Raw genomic sequence first — 21,286 nt, forward strand, 5'->3', positions numbered from 1 at the left:
ATAAGGAGACTAGTTTGAAGCCATTGATATAAACTCTATCCATCAGAAAGGATCTAGGGTCCATGAGCCTCTCCACAGAGCCAAAGCCTATATATCCAACTCCATGGGAATTGCCACAATCTATCAGATTAGCAGATTCCCCAGTTCACTTTGACATATATGTTTGTAGTTGTTTAAGGTTGAATAATGTGCTCTTATACCACTTAATAAAAATGTTTTCTATCCTTTTTTGAAGCTAAAAAGAAATTAGAAGAAGAAGAAGCTGAGAGGAAAAAGAAAGAAGAAGCCCTTTTGTCTGAACCTCCACCTCCACCTGCCCCGGAACCAGAGAAAGGAATGGAGACTGAAAAGGAGACAAAAGGGAAAGGTGGAAAAGGGAAAATTTCAGGTGACTGATGAAATGACCTATAATCCTGATTTTTCATGTCTCATATTAACTTTGGAAATAAAATCTAAATTATAGTAATAGCGCATTCACCAAAGACATGCTTCTCACTGCCTCAACCATGTGGGACAAAGCAAAGCCCATTTCATTCTTATTCAGTTAAGCATGGAGATACTACTTTGCTAACATAGGACTACATTTAAAATATAGCAGTTAACAAGAAACTGCAGTGCAGACAGTACAACCAGTACAAGAAGTGACAATTTATAAAGGGAGGAAACAAAGGGATGATAAATTGCAGAAAAATTCCAACAATCTGTTCATTTGGGGATATTTCATGAAAATTCAAGCAGTGCTTTACAATTTAAGGAGGGCATCAATGTGTTATAGCGTGATATAATAACTAATGTTACTATAGAGGTATATCAAGAAAAAAAAAGTTAATTTTAAGTCTAATGTTTAATCAGGTTGGGAAGTGGTATATATTATAAAGATTTCTGCCAAAATGTTTTTTTAAATTATTTTTGATGATTAAAAGTTTCATAAACTTATAAATCCACTTTTATTCATCCATCAACTAATTACTTATTATGAATAGATTTCCAATATGTTTAAAGGGAATAAACTGAATGCTTCTTCTGAAGTTCAATTCCCACCTCTGACATTTACTACATGTACAACCATAATCCAGTTTTTTAATTTCTCTGAAACTCTGGCAGTATAGACTTATTAATTGAGTTAGCATCTATGAGAAAGGGGAGGGCCTTCCCAGCTATGAAATCATAGATTGTGAACAAAATGGCATGATTTTAAAGAACTGTGATAAGCACCAGGTAGGTACAAGGATAATTAGCATATAATATATGCCTATATGGAATTTATAGTCTTATAGGAATACTCATTTCCCAATGATGTTAAGTAAAGGAAGCATTAAATAATAAATAAATGAAATGTAGATCAAAGAAAGGAACAGTTTTCACAGTTGTGGAAAGTCTCATTTAATTTCCAGGTGATGAATGTCTTTTACTGACAAGAAAGAACAATAATCTGAGGTCTATTTTTCTTGTGGCATATGCAGTACTGATATTGATTCCAAATTGGGAATATTACTCTGAGTCAGAGCACTTCACAAAGGTCAAGCATATTCCATAATTTTCCTCTGGGTTTGTATTTATCATACAGACATAAACAAAACTTTTTCCAGGTCAAGTCCTTAGAAAGCATAGTATAAGAGAGTTGGTCGCTGAAATTTCAGATCCTAGCAGGGGAAAGCAAGATCTTATAATGGGATATTCAGCTAGGTGTAAAAATGCAGCCACCTGGTGATTCCTTTAAGAATTACAAAGTAGTGCCTTAAGTGAATTAGAAATGAAACAGTGATCAAAAAACAAACAAACAAACGAACGAACGAAATAAATAACAACAACAAAAAACCAATTGTCTGCATTCAAGTTGAACCTCAAATTAAAAGACAGCGGAAGAGATCCAATAGGGGTCAATGTAAGTGGCTCTATGCAGCAGTCCTTTAGTCTTAAGGAAGGGTCCAGTTCCCAACGAGAAGAGAGGAAATAAGAGAAGGCCATGAGAATCCTTTGGAATGGCCCCAAAAAAGTAGTAGGACTTTTGGCATCGTCTTCTTCTTTAGCTTGGTGGATTTTCCTGGAAGCTAAATTCCTCCACAATATTGCCTCTGCTTGGATCCACTCTGGATCTTCTGAATCTTTTTCACTGGCTTGTAAAGAATACTTAGGCTGCAGACAATCATTGCTTGGCCAATGGCATCGCTCCCTTTCACTGAAAGGAACTTTTTTTTTAATAGCCTTTTATTTACAGGTTATATGTATGGGTAACTTTACAGCATTAACAATTGCCAAACCTCTTGTTCCAATTTTTCAACTCTTACCCCCCATCCCCTCCCCCAGATGGCAGGATGACTAGTGGATGTTAAATATATTAAAATATAAATTAGATACACAATAAGTATACATGACCAAACCATTATTTTGCTGTACAAAAAGAATCAGACTCTGAAACACTGAAAGGAACTTTAATTCCCGGAAAGGACTTGTCTATATTTCATAAATGAATCACCAAGGCATATCTCATTTTTACATTTAGTTTAATACCCCATTTTGAGATTATTTATGTTCTCTAACAGAGGCCTGGGTCTTCAGGCCAATTCTGTCACACTTGGAACTTTGGAATACTGAACTAAATTCAGAAATAATTTATTCTCTAACTTCCTTATATTAGAATCAGCCACTGACCCACTGACTTAAAGTGAATAGATTATTCTATTTGACAGATCGTGGACATGTTTTGGCCTTATGCTTTCCTCAATATGAAGAATATCTTTTGACATTTTTTCAAATTTGTTAAGATTGTTCAAATATAATTCTAGATTTTTTTCAAATTTGTTTTCAAAATTTTTCAAATTTTTTCAAATTTGTTAAGGTTGTTCTAATATAATTCTAGATTTTTTTACATAATGACTTCTAAAATCCTATTATACATAGCTATTTTTCACTTCTGTAATTTATGTATGAGATAAATTCTTTGTTTTTTTCTAAAATAGTTATGTAGTTTCAAATAAAAGACTTAAATTTAGTAATATTGAAATATTTTCTTTATATTAGATTAGATCCTTATCTTAGATTGGATAGTAAAACTTTTATCAATATGCCATTAAAGACAAATGAAATTTTTCTGGATTTGTACTAGACAAAAAGAAATATGTCTCTTGAATGACATCCATGGAACATTTCAAATAAACAGTGATCCTAAGGAAAATTTTACTCTCTAAACCCTTATCAGAATCAGTGGCAACAAACATAGAAGTCTTTGAAGTCTAGAAACAAGTAAATCAGGGTCATCATGATTCTTCTCTTTCAACTCAAGAAAACATAGCAATGTTTCCATCTACACCTTAAAGAATTAAATAATTTTATTGTTCCCAAATTTTCCTCCAAACCTGGATTTCTGTCCAGCCCAAGATTGATCAATGCCCATTACAACCACCAGCTAACAGATAGTTGCCCAATTTTCAGAACTATTTAAGCAAATTCTTATGAAGGACTCAGAAAGCTCCTCAGATTATCAAATGTTAGTTAACTTCTAACTAAATACAACAGAGAGTTTGTATCTGCAGGTCTGTGCAATGCTACTATTTGAGAGAAAGAAGTTTCTTCCTAAACTAGTTCTACACACACACACACACACACACACACACACACACACACAAAAAAAAAAAAAAAAAAAAAAAAAAACATTGTATTCACTAAGATCCAAACTCTGGTCATTTTCAAGTCAGAAAAAAATGTTTTAATACTAAAAACTTATTACATAGGAAAATGGCAACTCATCCCTTCCCCAAAAGCAAACTCCAACCAATATAAATCTATTCTTCAACCCAGATTCCCTCTAAGTGGCCTCTCCAGGCCTCTCCAGGCCACTTAGACATAGTGACCTGGTACTCACTAAAATGTCAGGTGAGAACAATGACTTCAAAATTTTTCTGAAGTGCTAAGTTGCTGAAATGCATGATATTTTAAAGCAGTTTGATTGTTTTATACGTGTGTCACAAAACCTTTCTTTAGGTTTGGCTTTTAACTTGAACAGCTTTTGACCTCAGAGTTTGGAAATTCCTGAAAGTGTGACAAGGTAATTTATATGACTTCTACATATATATTCTAGAATAATATAAATGCATATATATACACATGTGTATGTACTATACACATATGCATATATTTTACTACCATATTCATTTGATGGATTTAAGCACTCCACTATTATTGATAAATAATTATCTTTCTCCACAATAAAGTAGGGATATTTCTATTGGAATAAAAAGTTACTATTAGCAAAACTTTAAAAATTATCTTTTGTTGCACAAATTTGTTAAAGCTCATAGACATGACTTCATCTTCTTCTCTCTTTCCAACTACCATCTCCTACTAGCTTGGTAGGAATCGAGAAACATTGCACAGTTGTAGATTGAGGGCAATTATAACTTTTTAAAATTTTTTATAATTGGAAGCAATATGTTTAGAGTAGCTAAAGCTATAAATAAACAAGAGGCTACAGCCAGCTTACAACCTACACTTTCTTTGCTTTTATCAGAGACAATTAGTACCTGCACATTTGTCTAAGCCAACCAGAAACTAAATGGTTCTCATTCTTTATAACACAATTCAGTCTTAAAGCATTAAAAGTTTGTTTGCAACCTTTAAAAACTGTACTCTTGAATTCTCTGAATTGCAAGAACAATAAATCTGTTATTGCTTCAAAGAGTGAGTGTACCTGTCTTTATTTTCTCTCTAAGAATAGAGCTAGTGGACAGATCCTTTAAAAAAAAGTATGAAAGTGTTACTTTCCAAAGGCGTCATTGTGGGGAAGAGACATATGCACATTTTCATGCAACAAAAAAGTTTCCAAAAAAACAGTAATTTTTTGGATAGACTGATCTACAAATCCTATACCTTTATAATCTGATCTTTAAGTTTGTGTTGATAATTTCACCTAGCCATTCTACTTACAAGAGAGTAAATTGAATTGTGTACAATTATCAGTTATTGTGTTTTGTTTTTCTGTCAACTAGTAAGGTTCAAATTATGATAGTAGTATGGTAGTTCAGTGTTTGTCAAATTCTTGATTAGTAGAAATGATAGATTATGAAAAAATAGAAACTAAATAACTAGAACATCAGATTACAATTTTAAATTTATTCTTCCTTTTTGTTAGTTCTTCCTACTGAACTATATCCAAGCATTTCATGTCAGTACAAGGTTATTTATTCAAGCAAAACAAAATGGAAAAAATAGGTGACATTATACAAATGACATAGTTATATTTTCTTCTACACAGAGAGTAAGTAACATTTGCTTAAAGGACTTGATTATCACAAATGCTAAGACCTTCATGACAGCATACAAATGTTTGAATTAAGAATAGATTCAAGGGAATTTAGAACTTAATTTGAAAGAATTCATATCACGTCAATTAGAGTAGTCAGCTCCACCAAAAGTGGGCTGGACACACTATAGCATTTCAGTATTCAACCTGAATTCATATTTCTGTATATCAAAATTCTGAAGCAATGTATCCATAATCTTTTTCTTTTAATTTTCATTGCCATTGTAGTTGTATATCAGTACCACCATTATAACAGGTTCAGTATGATAAGTGACATTTAAAGTTTTTAAAATATAACAGGACATTTTAAAGACCCATCAGTGACATTTATGTATTAAATTTTGTCTAGAAACGGGTAAAAGAGAGTCTCCTCCTAAAGAAGGAAAAGGAAAGAAAGGTGAAACTTCTCCCAAAGAAAAAGGTACAGCAGTTAAACTTAGTTAAATTAGTTCTACATTTTATAAATATGTTAGTGAATAGACTTTTGGTGTTAGTTAACATTGTATTTCCCACACAGTTATGAATAGTAGGCAGATGTGAGAAAAAGTCTTAGCATTCACCAGAGCTTACTCTCCCCAACTCATTCCTGAGATATACATTATTTTTTTCTTTTAACAAGCTTTTCATTTTTCTCTCTCTTAACATACTATTAAAAAGGGGAGAGGGGAACAAGGAGGAAAACCCTTTCAACTATGCAAAATCAAAGGAAATAAATTCTCATAGCTATAAGGCCTGTCTTATTAAGCAAAATTTAAGATTTTTGTTTTTAATACTTGGTGTTGCAACAAAAGGATTAAAATTTGTAGTGCAGCTATAGCTCCACAAAACCATTTTTAATAGAATGTTCTAAAATACTGGTACACATTTGATGTACTAAGTAGCACTAATATAAAATAAATATAAACCTAATCCAGGAATCTTCTTATCTTTTTTTTTAAATCATGGATCCTTTCTGCAATCTGATGAAGCATATGAAACCCTTTTTGTGTATTTATAAAGTCATAAAATAAAAATACATAATATTACCAAAGAAATAAATCATATTGAAATACATACTAAAAAATTTAATAGAATAGAGAAATCTTGGTTCTCATCCTATTTTTGCCATATTGCTAGCCAATTTTCCCAGCAATTTCTTTATTGAATAAATATTCCCATTGTGTTTTGTTACTTTGGCACCTTGTTTTGTTTCCATTGTGTTATCAAATCCTAGAAATTTTCTAGAAAAAAAATACTAGAAATACTAGAAAGGGGTCCATTTACAAAAGGGGTAGGAGGGAAAAGCATCTTTATAACTTTCAATTGTGCTGTGAATTCCACATATGGTATGTGGCTATAAAGTGCTGAGACTGATTTCCACAAATTCCACATGGTATCTGTTTACACAGTAGATGTCAGAACTGTGATTTGAAACCAGGCTTCTGAATTCTAGAAGTCCACAGGAGAAAACTGTAAAAAATTAGATAAGGATCTGAGCTACTGTATGTATTTTTGTTGGTTTTGGTTTTGGGGTTTTGCTTTTTTTTTTTTTTTTTTGCATTGTCTCTGGAAAAGGCATTTAGTAAGCAAAACATATAAAAGTAAGATTGAAAGATAAGGATTTAAATACTGAAAAGGAAAAAAAATAGATTACTTAAAAGTACTTAACTTGGAATGACCAATCTTTGCCCTAAGAAAATTGATAAATGAGGCTTTCCTTTTAGTAAATAGGTTGGGACTATGGATGTGGATATAAAAAGTCAACAGAGGCACATGTGTGCACAAATTATACAGATATATACATACACAATGAAGTACATATATATGCATATATGTATACACACATATACATATATTCTTTTGACTTTTTTAAACTTTTTTTAGTCTTGTGGACTCTTAAAACAAAATTGCTTTGACTGCTTGTGGATCATGTCTAAGGAAGCCCTGTAGTCTTGATGCTCTCAGCTGATTCATCTACAAAAAAACATTCGAATAACTTCCTTACTGCCATGGAAAGTCCAATTCAATTTAACCTTTTGGATGAGTCTTTAATGAACACCATTAGTGTGTGTGTGTGTGTGTGTGTGTGTGTGTGTGTGTGTGTGTGTTTTTCACTATTTTAGATTTCATATTGATATTGATAATCAGAGAAGCATTGAAACAAGTTATCTCTGCCTTTTCAACTCTTTAGGAACCTTATATGACTTGAACATTAGTATAAAAAACAACCTATTGGGGAAGCACTTTCAAGACTATTTTGTATTATTGAGCTAAATACTTTTGGGAGGATTAATATGGTCTTTTTTAGTTATTTTTGTAATTCATCTTTTCTCATTGCCATAGCTAACATTTTAAGGTTTCAAAATGAAAGTGAGAATAAGTTATCTGTTCCAGTTAAGAGGTGTTCTTTTGTTAACACAATAATTTTATTTGGGCTCTTAAATGCTTTTAATTATGTTAAGAAAAACCTTATGTTCCCACGCTTTTTAAAATGTTTGAACATGAAACCACATTATAATTTATTATTAAGTTTCTGAATTTATTTATATCATCATTTGGTTCTTGTTATGTTTATCATTATTCTTGTCTTAGTTCTTATGTTTATCATTGCTATATAAAGGGGCCATTTGGCTTAGTAAGTAGAATGCTATTATCAGATTTAGATCTCAAGACCTCAACCCCCAAACTCTGACCTTGTTACTTCTGTGAACCCGAGTACTTCTTAGTTGTATCAGTAATATCTAAAGTAATATTTTCAATTGAGAAATGGCTGATAATTAGAATTAGTAGATAGGTTTTCCTCATTAATAACCTACATGAGTGAAATTATAGGTCTAAAATCTCCTCTTCTACCCCCAGCCTAAATAAAATTAATATTTTATAAAATTTTTCTAATACTGAACCATTTCCATTCCTGATAAGCCTGATGTGATCTTAATTTATCTTTAGCATGCTTTTATTATCTTTGCATACCTTTTCTGTAATTTTAAAAAAATAATAATTCTCTTTGGTTTTATCCATTATTTTATATTTCTCATGAGAAAAAGACATCTTCCTCTGTTTTTGAAAATAGCTTATTTGGTATAAAAGTTATTTAAATGTCTGGTAGTACTTTCTAATGAATCCATTTGATTCTTTTGGTAATTTGCTCTTGTTATTAATATGCTTTTATTTGTTTGATTAAATAATTGTCAATAACATATTAAAAATAACATGTATTTTATAAAAATTCAAATTCCAAATTTCCTTCCTCCTTCCTGCCTCTTCATCCTTCTTGAGAAGGCACCCCTCTTTGAAGTAGGTTATATATGTGAAGTTGTGCAAAACTTATTTCCATATTATCCATATTACAAGAGAAAGCAAAGAGCAAAACAAAAAAAAAAAAGAAGAAGAAGAAGAAGGAAAAAAGGACAGTTTTAAAAATTTGCTTAAGTCTGCAGAACAAAAATTTCAAGAAGTGACAGTTTATTGAGGAAAGGAACAAAGGAATTATGAAAAGCAGGCAGAAAAATTCCAACAACCTAATCATTTGGGAATATTTAATGAAAATGAAAGTAGTGCTTCACAACTTAATGTGGGCATCAATATATTATAAAGAAGAAACAGTTATATTTGAAATCACAATTGCTTCTATTCAGAGACTCATTTGTTTTCCAGGTCATAAATGTCTTTTAATAAAAAGAAAGAACAATTTTCTAGTACTATATGCAATATTGATATTTATGATTCTGAATTGGGGATATTATTCTATGTCAGTGCACTCCATAAAGGTTAAGCATATTCCATAATTTTCTTATGGGTTTTTATTTATGATACAGACACAAACAAATTCTTCCCAGATCAAGTCCTTAGAAAGACTAATATAAGAAGGTTGATCTCTGAAAGTCCAGGTCCTAATTGCAGAAAGCAAGGATCCCATAATGGGATATCCAGTTGCCTGTAAAAATGGAGCCATCTGTGAATTACAAAACAGTGACTTAAGTGAATTAGAAAGGTTGACCTGGTATTCTATCTCTTTGAGGACTTGCCAGAATTTGTTCTGATCCACATAGTTAAAAGCTATACAGTATAGTCAGTAAAGCAGAAGTAGATATTTTTTTTCCTGGAACTCCCTTGCTTTTTTCATAATTCAACAAATGTTGAATCTGATCTCTAGTGTCCCTGCCTCTACAAAATTAGCTTGTACTTCTGGTTATTCTCAGTTTACATACTGCTGAAGCCTACTTTGCAGAAAAGAATCATGCTGACACGGGAATTGAGCAGAATTGTTCAGTAACTTGAATATTTTTTGGAAGTGTATTTCTTTAGGCTTGGGATATGAACTGATATTTTCCAATCCAGTGGTCAAGATGAATTTTCCAAATGTACTGCCATATTGAGTATATCTTAATCATTTTGTCTTTTAGGATTTTAAATTGCTCAACTGGAATTATGTCATCTCCACTAGCCTTATTGTTAGCAATTTTTTCTAAGACCCACTTGACCTCATTCTTGAGATTGTATGACTAAATCAGTAACCATGGCATTGTTGTTATCAGTGATGTTAAGATATATGTTATACAACAGTGATCTATATTGTACAATTCTTCTGTGTATTCTTGTCAATGCCTCTTAATCTTCTACTTCTGTTAAATCCCTACCATTTTGTTTTTTATAATGCCCATTTTTGCATGAAATAGTTCTTTGATATTTCTAATTTTCTTGAAGAGATCTCTTATCCTTCTCATTCTATTATTTTTATTTATTTCTTTATATTGCTTCTTTAAGAAAACATTTTTCCTATTCTTTGGGATTCTACATTTTGCATTTCCCTTTTTCCTTTTCTTCTTTCTTCAAGTATTAGTAAAATTTAATCAAATAACTATTTTACTTTTTTGGATCTTTTTCTTTGAGATTTTTTTATTGCTCTCTCTAATACAATATTGCAAACCTCTGTGAATAGTTCTTCAGGTATTTTATCTACCACATCTAATCCCCTAAATGGATTCATCACTACCACTTCATAAGGAATTGTTATACCTATATCATCTGATGGTTTCCCCAACTTTTTAAATCTGAATTTTGTAAAAAGAAATTCATGATTTCACTCCAGTCAGCTTTCAGTCTAGTTTTAACTGACTGCAAAAAGCTTCTGAACTTTTTACACAGTAAAGTATATAATCAATCTGATTTTGATATTGACCATTTAGTGATAACAATGTATAGGGTACCTTTTAGGTTGTTGAAAAAAATGTTTGCTATAAGCGATCTTGACAAAACTTTTATTAGTCTTTTCTGTTTCATTTTTTTTTATTCCAAGGTCAAACGTACTTGTCATTCCAATTATCTTTTGGTTTTCTACTTTCTCATTCTAATCATTTATGATGAATGTGACATGCTTTTTTGGTGTTTTGGTGTTGTTTATAGAAGATGTTGTAGGTTTTCATAGACCTAAAAAACATTGACCTCTCCAGCCAATAGACTTGTATAACTGTGTTGTTGAATGGTTTACTTTGGATTTGAATAGATATCATACTTTCCTTTTTATGATTGTACTCCAATAATGCTTTTCTCATCTTTTTATTGGCTCTAAGGGCTATTCTATTTCTTCTAAGAGATTCTGTCTCACAGTAGTATATGAAAAAGATAAAATCACCCATTTCCATCTATTGTTGATATTTAACTATGTTAATATATAACCTTTCCATTCATGTTTGGCAACATCCACCTTACTTTGATTCATAGATCTTACATTCCCAGGTTCCTGTGCAATATTGATCTTTATGGTATTGGACTTTCCTTTTTGTCATTCACACATGACACATTCACAGCTTAGTTTTCTTTTTCCTTTGTCCCAGCTACTTCATAGAGGTATTTGTAGCTATGAATCTTAGATTTGATATCTTCAAAGGGACTCATCTTTTAAGGATTGTGTGTTTTATCATTTTGATACTATCCATGGGATTTTCAGAGCAAAGATACCGGAATGGTTTGCTATATCCTTCTCCAGCTCATTTTACAGGTGAAAGAAACCGAGGCAAACAGGATTAAGTGATTTTTGCCCAGGGTCACATAGGTAATAAATGTCTGAACTAGATTTGAACTCAGGAGGATGAGTCTCCCTGACTTTAAGGCCAGCATTCCATCCACTATACCACTTAGCTGGGCCTGTTACTATAAATAAAGGTAAAAATATGATCTCTTTCCTCACTGAGTTCAAATTCTAAGAGAAATAAATGTTAAGATTTTGTTTTCTAGATCATTGACTCAAGAAATATATAGATATCAATATATTTATGTATGTATCTATATCTAAATATATGTCTATATATAATATGTATAGTATATATATCATATGTGTGTGTGTGTATATATGTATATGAAAAACGTCAATAGTATTCACTGAAGTCCAAATCTAACATAAACTTTGGTCATTTCAGTTTAGAAAAAGTTTTAATACTAAAAATTACTTTAAAAGAAGAAGAAATTTCCTAAATAGAATTACGGCAACTCAGCTCCTCCAAGAAAGCAAAGTCTGTTCTTAAATCTTAGGCATAATGACCTGGTGTTCACTAAAATGATGTCAGGAGCACAATGACTTGGTAATTTTTTTGAAATGGTAAACTGTTGAAATGCATGATGATTAAAGCAATTTAAGTGTTTGTATGTGTGTCACAAAACATATCTTTATGTTTGAGTTTCAGCTTGGATAGTTGTACACTATACAACATTTATTCTGACTTACAGAGTAAATCTGCCTTGAAATTCCTGAACATGTAACAAGATAATATCTGTGATTATATGATTCCTACATACAAATACATGTATAAGCAACAATAAAGTTTCCAGAAATAAGCAATAATTCTTTAGGTAGACTGATCTAAATCTTTATTCTTTGGCCCTATATCTTTGTAATCTGGCCCTTAAGTATTTATGTATTGTTGCCTAATCCCTTAGATAATCATAATTTTCACCCAGCCCTTCTATATGCTAAGAATCTTATAACCAGTGGAACTAGATAGTGCAGTGGATAGAGCTCCTGTCCTGGAATCAGAAGGACATGAGTTCAAATCTGCCCTCAGACATTTAACATTTTATAGTTGGCTGAGCCTGGGTAAGTTGCTTAACCTCAAGTACCTTAAAGAATAAGAATTTTATGACAGGACTCAATGTTTCATTTCCCAATTAAAATATAAATTAAAGTGCATGGCTTATTGGGGAGTCAAATTCTTCATTAATAAAGATGGCAGATTTTTGGGAGGAGGAACTAAATATTTAGGGCCTCTTAAAAAAACATCAAATTTCAACTTATTCTTCCTTTTTATTGTTTGTTGATTTTTCCTGCTGAACTAAGCATTCAAGCATTCAAGCATTTGATGTCATTACAAAGTTATTTAAACAATGAAAATAAACAATGAAAAAATTGATGCCATTAGACAAATAACAAATCTATTTCCTTCGACATAGAGTTACATTTACTCAAATGACTTGGTTATCATTCATATACTATAGGTTCAACTGTCAGTGCTAGCGTAGGGGCCTTTTACCTTGGAATGGATTCAAGGGAAACTAGAACTTAATTTGAAATAATTCATATTGTTTCAGCTAATATAATCTTATCCACCAAAGGCCTGGTTCTACAACCAGACACAAAAACAAAATTTCAGTGTTCAACCTGAATTTAAATGATTTTTTCATCTATCATCATTTACCAGTACCATCATATAACAGGTTCACAATAAAATTAAATGCTTGATAATATCACAGGATATTTTTAAAGACTCATCAGTGATATATCTATGTATTGGATTTTATCTAGAAGCTGGTAAAAGAGAGTCTCCTCCTAAAGAAGGAAAAGGAAAGAAAGATGATACTTCTCCCAAAGGCAAAGGTACAGCAGTTAAACTTAGTTAAATTATTTTGGCTAATCTAGAATACTGATTCTACTAATAATAGAAAAAATAGCATTGGTGTACATTGTGTATATTTCCTGTGAAGTTATTAATAATATGCAGATTGAGAAAAAGTTTAGCGTCAGGGTTAGCTTCTCTCAACCCACTTCTCAAATATACATTAATATTTTTTTCTATTACCAGTTATCCTTTTTTTCTACCTCTTTTATTCTGTTGAGAAGAGGGGAAAACTCTTGCAACAAAGATGCATAATCAAAGGAAATATGTTTTCAAAAGGACCAGGCTTATTTTTCAAAGCAAGATTTAAGATGCATAATGTTTTCTATATAGAAATTTTTCAATATAGAAATTATTGTCACAATAACTTTGAAGTATAGTTATAGCTTTACAAAATTATTTTAATGTGTTCTCAAATGCTGATGTTTGATTTCCCCTTTACTAAAAATTATTATGTTATGGATATAAACCTAATCCCAAGAATGTCTTTAACTTTTTTTAATCATACTCTTTTTGCAATCTGGTAAAGCTTATGGAACCCTTCTCAGAATTGTATTTTTAAATTCATAAAATATGAAGCTATAGTTTAAAAATAAATCATATTACTAGGGCTATAAAAATTTATAATATAATGGAGATTAAGAAATGTTGGTTCTTGTCATACTACTAGCTAATTTTCCTAACAACTTCTGTATTAAATAAGTATTTCTACTTTCTTATGTTTTGTTACCTTGGATTTACCAAATACTAGAAAGGGGTCCATTTACAAAAGGAATAGAGGAGAAGAGCATTTTCTTAATTTACAATTGTGCCATGAATTACTTACATAATGTGTGCTCAGACTGATTTCCATAAATTCCACAAGGTAATTAGTTCCAAAATAAGTGTAAGAAGTGAGATTTGAATGCATGCTTCTGGATGCTAGGAATCCACCAAAGAGTATACCAGGTTGAAAGATGTATTCAAGAAACTGTCATGTACCCTATTACTCTACAGTTATGAAGAAACCCCTTTTGAAATTTGTGACAATTTAGATAGGATCTGGGTTATCATTTGCCTTTTTTGCATTGTCTCTGGAGAAGGGGTTTAGTAAACAAACGATATAAAACAAGATTGAAAGGTAAGTTTTTAACTGCTGAAAAAGAGAAAAAAAGAAATTAGATTCCTTATAAGTACTTACTTGGAATGACCAATCTCAGTCCAAGGGAAAGTGATAATGAGGCACAATTTTTTTTTAATTAAAAGGTGAGGTACAATATATGTACATATGAAAAACAAGTCTATATGTGTGTGTGTGTGTATAATGTATACATAATATATCACTGCATAAAGGTATACACACACGTAACAAAGATGGATTCACAGATATCTCTTTGTTCATTTTTTTGTTGTTGTATTTTCCCCTGTGTGAATTTTGATACAGATTTCCTTTGAAGCTTTTAGGTCACATTGAGGAAACTTATAAAATGCTTTGAGTCTGGATACTCTACATCTACAAAGAGAGATATTTGAATAACCTCCTTACCACTATAGGATCCCTCTTCAATTTAAATTTTCTAATGTGTCTGTAATGAATATCATTACTATATGTGTCTCATCATTTTAGGTCTTCCTCAATATTCATAATCAAAGAACCACTGAACAAAGTTATCTTTGTATTTTCAACATCTTACATGACCTTAACATTGATGTAAGACACAACCTATTAGGTAAACACTTTTAAAGCTATTTTGTTTTATGTTGGGGGTTTTTTAAGTAATTTCATTCATTTTTTATTTTTTTCTCATTGCAATAACATTTTCAGACTTTAAAAATAAAAATGAGAATAAGCTGTTCATATTAATATTGTGTGGTCAAAAATTATCATATGCTATCAAAATAAACATAACATTATTATATGTTATTTTGTATACATAACATTAATATTATGTTATTTTGTATGTTTATTTCATTAAATATTTCTGAATTTCATGCAAAAATTTTTTAATATTTTATAAAAAATTGAACTTTAAATTATCTTCTCCTTTCCACCACTTCAAACTCCTTGAGAAGGCAAGCAATTTCATATTGATCACACAAGTGAAGTCATAAAAAACATATTTCTTTATTAGTCATGTTGTGAAAGAAAGCATCATATTAAAAAAAAACAGATAAAGTAGGAAAATGAAAAAGTTTGCTTCAATCAGCATTCAGAGTTTAATAGCTCTCTCTTATAATAAGTCTTTTGGAATTCTCTTAGATCACTGTCTTGATCTAGGTAGCTACGTTTCACAGTTAATCATTACAATATTATTCTTATTGTATACAGTATACTCCTGGTTGTTCCTTGCACTTTATATTATTTTCTGAAACTGTACTACTCATCATTTCTCATGATAATATTCTATAACAATCATATGCCACAACTTACTTGTTCAGCCATTTATCAATTGATGGTCATCTATCAAATTTCCACAAAGAGCCACTATAAATATTTTTGTACAAAAAGATCCTTTTCCCTTTTCTTTGTTTTCTTTGGGATGCATACCTGACAATCACTGCATCAAAGGTTATGCATGGCTTTATTGTTTTTTGAGTGTAATTTCAAATTGTTCTCCAGAATGATTAGACTAATTCACAATGTCAACAACTTCACTGTTACCATATTTCCTTCATCATGTGTTATCTTGCTTTTCTGTCATGTTAACCATTTTGATATGGGTAAGATGGTATCTAAGTTGTGCATTTATCTAACCAGTTATGATGAAAAGCATTTTTCTCATGACTGTTAATATCTTTGATATCTTATAAAAACTACTTTTATTATCATTAACCATTTATCAATTAGATATGGCTCTTTTTTTATAAATTTGAGTCAATCTCTTAATATATTTATGAAATGAAAACTTTATGCAAAGTAAAGCTTATTATAAAGATTTTTCCTAGTTTCCTGTTTTCCTTCTAACTTTGTACTAGTTTTGTTTGAAGATTTTTTAAATTCATGTAAACAAAATTATTTTACTTTCTGGGATGTTCTCTGGCCCTTTTTTTGGTTACAAACGCTCCCCTTATCTTTAGATCTGAGAGGTACATTTTTCCATGCTCCCTAATTCATGATATCATCTTTTATGTATAAATAATTTATCAAATTTGATCCTATCTTGGTATTCTGTGGTGGTTTTCTGGAAGGCAGCCTTAGTCTCAGTTGAAATAAATAATTACTCCAAAATTGCAGCCAACTGGTAAAAATGCAAGCGTTTATTTCTCCTTACAAATTAGCCCATTTAGTTGAGGCCTGTCTCTCTGCCTGGCTCCAAGAGATCTTGCAGCTTTGTCCTTGGCTTCTGCCTCTGCTTTCTTCAGCCTCCAGCCAGCTCTGACTCATGGCATCTCAATCTCCAACTGAGGCGAGTACCCTTCTGTATCTCCCAGAGTGCTCTGTCTCCAACCCCAGTCGAAGTTCCCCAGAACTCTCTTGAGTGGCTCATAGGAATTGAATTTATGCTACTTCTCTGAGAGTGGAATTGTGGGATATCTCCCAGCATGCTCTCTGAAATCTCCCAAACATGTGAACTCCATTGAGTTCTTAGATACTTATGAGCTCTCTAAAGGTGTGAACACAAGCATTGTTTCCATCAGTTGTACTTAGTACCTAGTTCAAGTTCTGGCCCAAAATAACTCTTTCTAAGATTAAATTAACTCCAATGGCTTAACACTTTATAAAGATTCCAACAGTATTCAGTTAGAGAATTGGTGTATATATAATTCCTGCCATGTTATTTTCTACTTTTGCCAATAATTTTTGTCAAATGTTGGCTACTTGCCCCTAAAGTTTAGATCTTTGGGTTTGTGAAACACTAACTAGATTACTATCATCACTCACTATTTTGTATTATATACCTAATATATTTCACTGATCAACCATTATATTTCCTAGGCAGTATCAGATTATTTTGAGGATTACCACTTTAATATAGTTTATAATCTGATGCTGTTAGGACACATTTTTTGATATTTTTAAAAATTGATTCTCTTGATGTTCTTAACAACTTTTGTTCTTCCAGATGAATTCTTTTATTATTGTTTCTAGCTTTATAAAATAGTTCTCTGGTACTTCAATTGGTATGACACAAAATAAGTAAATTAGATAGAATTGTTCTTTTTATTATATTGACTCAAATGAGTAATTAATATTTCTTCAATTGTTTAGCTCTGTCTTTTTTTGTGTGTGAAGTGTTTTGTCAAATAGTTCTCTGGAAGGTAGACTCCCAATTAGTCTACATTGTCTTCAGTTATTTTAAAAGAAATTTCTCTTCCTACCTTTTATTAATGAGTTTTTTTAATAGTGTATATAAATGCTTATCATTTATGTGAGTTTATTTTAAATCTTATTCTCTAAGTATACCATCACATCATCTACAAAGAGTTATAGTTTTGTTTCATCATTGTCTATTTTTATTCTTCAATTTCTTTGTCTATTCTTATTGTTATAACTAGCATTTATAGTACAATATTAAATAATAATGGTGAAAATGGATATCTTTGTTCCACCCTCAGGAAGTTTCAAGTTTATGCCCATTACAAATGCTTCCTGATGTACTACTTACCATTTTAAGAAAGGCTCCATTTATTCCTAGGCTTTTTAGTGTTTTATGTGTATTATATGTTGTCAAATATGATTTTGTTTTTGTTATGATATAGTCAATTATGCTTGTAATTTTTCTAATATTGAACCAATCCTGAATTGAACACACCTGATCATAGTGTACGAGTTTGTTACATATTGCTATAATTTCGTTATTAGTATTTCATTTAAATTTTTGCAAGAATATTCACTAATGAAGCAGAGCTATAGTTTTCTTTCTCTGTTTTAGTTCTTCCTAGTTTAAGTATCAAAACCATATTTGTGTCATAAAAAGAAGTGGGTGGTGTTTTAACATTTTTTTCAAATAATTTTGGTATTGGAATTAATTGTTCCTTAAATGTTTGGTAGAATTCATTTCTAAATCCTTCTGATTCTGAATTTGTGTGTTTGTTTTTTCCCTAAGAGAGATTATTGCTAGCTTGTTCAATTTCTTTTCTTAAGATAGGGTTATTTAAGTAATCTATTTTTGTTATCTGAGAAGTTTACATTTTTGTAAATATTAATCCTTTTCACGTACATTGTCAGTTTTACTGTCATATAATTGAGTAAAAAAATTCTTAAGAATTGCTTTAGTTTCATCTTCATTGGGTATATTTTCCCTTTTTGTTTTTGATATTTGAAATTTGGTTTTCTTCTTTCTTTTTAAAAATCTTTATGTATTTTATTGATTTTTTTCATAAAATAAACTCCTTGTTTTATTTATAAATTTAATTTTTTTAATTTTCAATTTTATTAATATTTCCTTTGATTTTCAGGATTTCCATTTTGATTTTTTATTGGAGATTTTTAATTTTGTTTTTTTCAAGTTTTCAGTTGCATACTCAATTCATTTGTTTTTTCTTTCTTTTATTAATGTATGCATTTAGACATCTAAATTTTCTCCTAAGTACTGGTTTGGCATATGTGAAAAATTTTGGAATATTGACTCTATGTGGTCATTTTCTTTCATAAAAGTATCGTTTCTGTGATTTGCTTTTTGATTTATCTTTCTTTAGGATTTTCTTTAGGATTTAGGTCCTGGACCAAGCTCCATTTGGTCATTGTTTAAGTTCAGATCAACTCATTTTGAATGTAAATAGCAGTCATTTCTGCTTTTGCCAGAAACCAAGAAGATCTTCCCCATCTAGATGCATTCACTCATTCATTTATTTATTTATTTATTTAGATTTTTTTTTGGGGGGGGGGGTGCTAGGTGACAGAGGAGATTCTTTGCCTCAATTACTATTTAGCCTTCATCATTGAATATGTGCACCCTCAGACAAACGGAGACCTGTAAAAGACTTTAGCTTAAAAAGGCCAATGTCTCCCATTTCATCCAAAGCCATCTTCAGTCATTTGATCCATGTCTTCCCACTAAACCCAGAAGGCTTTGGAGAGGAAAGTAAGGCAAATGACATTGCACAGCCTTCCCTTACTTAAGTCCAATTCACTCGCATGTCATGGTATCACTTCCCTAATATCACAGTCCTCTTTGAGAATAAAGGACAAACCATGTATACTTATTGTGTATCTAATTTATATTTTAATATATTTAACATCTACTGGTCATCCTGCCATCTAGGGGAGGGGGTGAGAGGGTAAGAGGTAAAAAATTGGAACAAGAGGTTTGGCAATTGTTAATGCTGTAAAGTTACCCATGCATATATCCTGTAAATAAAAGGCTATTAAATTAAAAAAAAAAAGGATAAACAAAAAAAAAAGAGAGAGAATAAAGGACAAACAACAGTTTTGATGATCTAAATCTATTTTAACCAAGTAGATCTCAGTTTTTCCCTAGTAAGGGAAATTGAGACCATTTATAAATATGTTTTATTGTCATTCAGAGTGACTTTGTTGCTGAGAATTCCATAATCAGTTGGAAGACTTTTTGTACTGATCTTCCCTTATGACAGCACCATTCAAATGTTTTCACTTTGCCAAAACTCTATTATATTATATGTGTGAGAAAATTATATCTGTCATGCTTTACATTCCGTGTCTATTCCACATCTGCTTTTATTTGCCAATACTTGAAGAAACTTTAATAGATTTTATATACTAATCAAATAAAATAATTATATGCAAACATACCTGCTTCTCTAGAAATGAACTAAGTCAAAGCTCATGCAGACTTTACCTTACACAAAAGTGCAAATATATTAAAAGAAAATTCTTCATTTAAAATTTTTGGATAAAAAGTATTCTGACTATTTAATTCCAGGTGCAAAAAGATCTTCCACAAAAATGTTTTTAGCTTCTAGGCTCAGGTAACTGTTTTTCCATGAATGAAGAATTGAATTTGCTTCCACCTCTTGACTTTTTATTATTTTCCCTTCTACATTTTGATTTATAGTTCCAGAAAAAAATTAAAGTCCAATACCGAAAATATTCTCATGGAGTTCAATAATTGTTTTTGAATTATTCAATTCATTACTCAACACAGTCATGATATACTAAAAGTTTTTTTTAAAATCTTACCCTAAAATGGTTATAGTTCAAGTAGGAATTAAGAAGAAGTTAAAGAACAGAGGAGAGATTCTAAAAGAAACAATAACGACTTAAAAAGAAAAAGGTCCCAACAAATTTGATTAACCAAATGAGGCACAAAAAAATTGTTTTCTCTTTCTGTCAGAACAAAGATTTGATTGGTTTTCTTGCTACCATTGAACTCCACTGAGCAATGAACACTCTTTTAAGACCAAAACATTAAGAATTTGATGTTCAAGCCATCATGTGAGAAATTATTCTCTTGGCAGTCTACATTTTTTTATAGGCCTCAATAAGATAATATATAGCAAATATTCTTTGCAAAGGGAACGTGCAAAAGACTTCTTTTGTGTGATCTTCATAATATTTTACATATAAGTGGTAAAAAAAAGAATTAATCTGCAGTTTATTATTTTGATAATTTTGTAAATATAGTATCTCGATCCTATTTGCATGAATTTCCTACTAAATAGAACTAAATACATGGAGAAATGCATTAATTCTTTTAGGCTATAGGGAGTCCATTCTTATCCTGAAGCTCTATAGGAGAGTGCTAGTTTTATATCCTTGGAGAGGATAGGAATAATAAAAATAGTAAAGAAGAGTGCCTTTCCCCTTGGATCTAAGAATTAATGACCCAACAAAACTTAATTTTAGGCCATTACCTCATTCTTGGGTGTATTTTTATATCATGCCAATATTTGGGTGGTCTTTAAACCTCTCCATTACAGCTGGGGCACTATTCATATAAAGAGGCTGCCCTAATAAGTGCTTTAGAAGTACATGCTTTTCAACTTTTCCATTGCTCTCATCAGATCTGCCCCTCCAAAAAAAAGAAATGTTCATCTCCATCCTTAAACTCCATAATCTACCAAAAGGTGTTTAAAGCAAATTTTATAGGCTTTTAGCTTTTAAGTTGGGAGGGACTTTTATAGTTGAGGAAACTGAGTTCTGGTGAAATTAAGCAACTTGAATGACTTAATACAAATAAAAACTAGTAAGGCCAAGATTTTCTTTCTACTATACCAT

General features: G+C 31.0%; 1 protein-coding gene across 7 annotated transcripts in view; it reads left to right on the forward strand.

Moving 5' to 3' along the window:
• SPEF2 (sperm flagellar 2) overlaps positions 1-21,286 on the forward strand; it is a 264,940-nt gene that overhangs the window by 128,963 nt on the left and 114,691 nt on the right. For all 7 annotated transcript variants that reach the window (XR_004233554.1, XM_031964143.1, XM_031964155.1 and 4 more), the window contains 3 exons: positions 236-388; positions 5,649-5,720; positions 13,077-13,148. Coding sequence is in view for 6 of the 7 variants with exons in the window: in XM_031964143.1 (XP_031820003.1) it covers positions 236-388; positions 5,649-5,720; positions 13,077-13,148 (297 nt within the window). In the remaining variant the exon portion in view is untranslated. The remainder of the gene's footprint in view (positions 1-235; positions 389-5,648; positions 5,721-13,076; positions 13,149-21,286) is intronic.

This window comes from Sarcophilus harrisii, chromosome 1, assembly GCF_902635505.1.
Source record: "Sarcophilus harrisii chromosome 1, mSarHar1.11, whole genome shotgun sequence".
Lineage (NCBI taxonomy): Eukaryota > Metazoa > Chordata > Mammalia > Dasyuromorphia > Dasyuridae > Sarcophilus > Sarcophilus harrisii.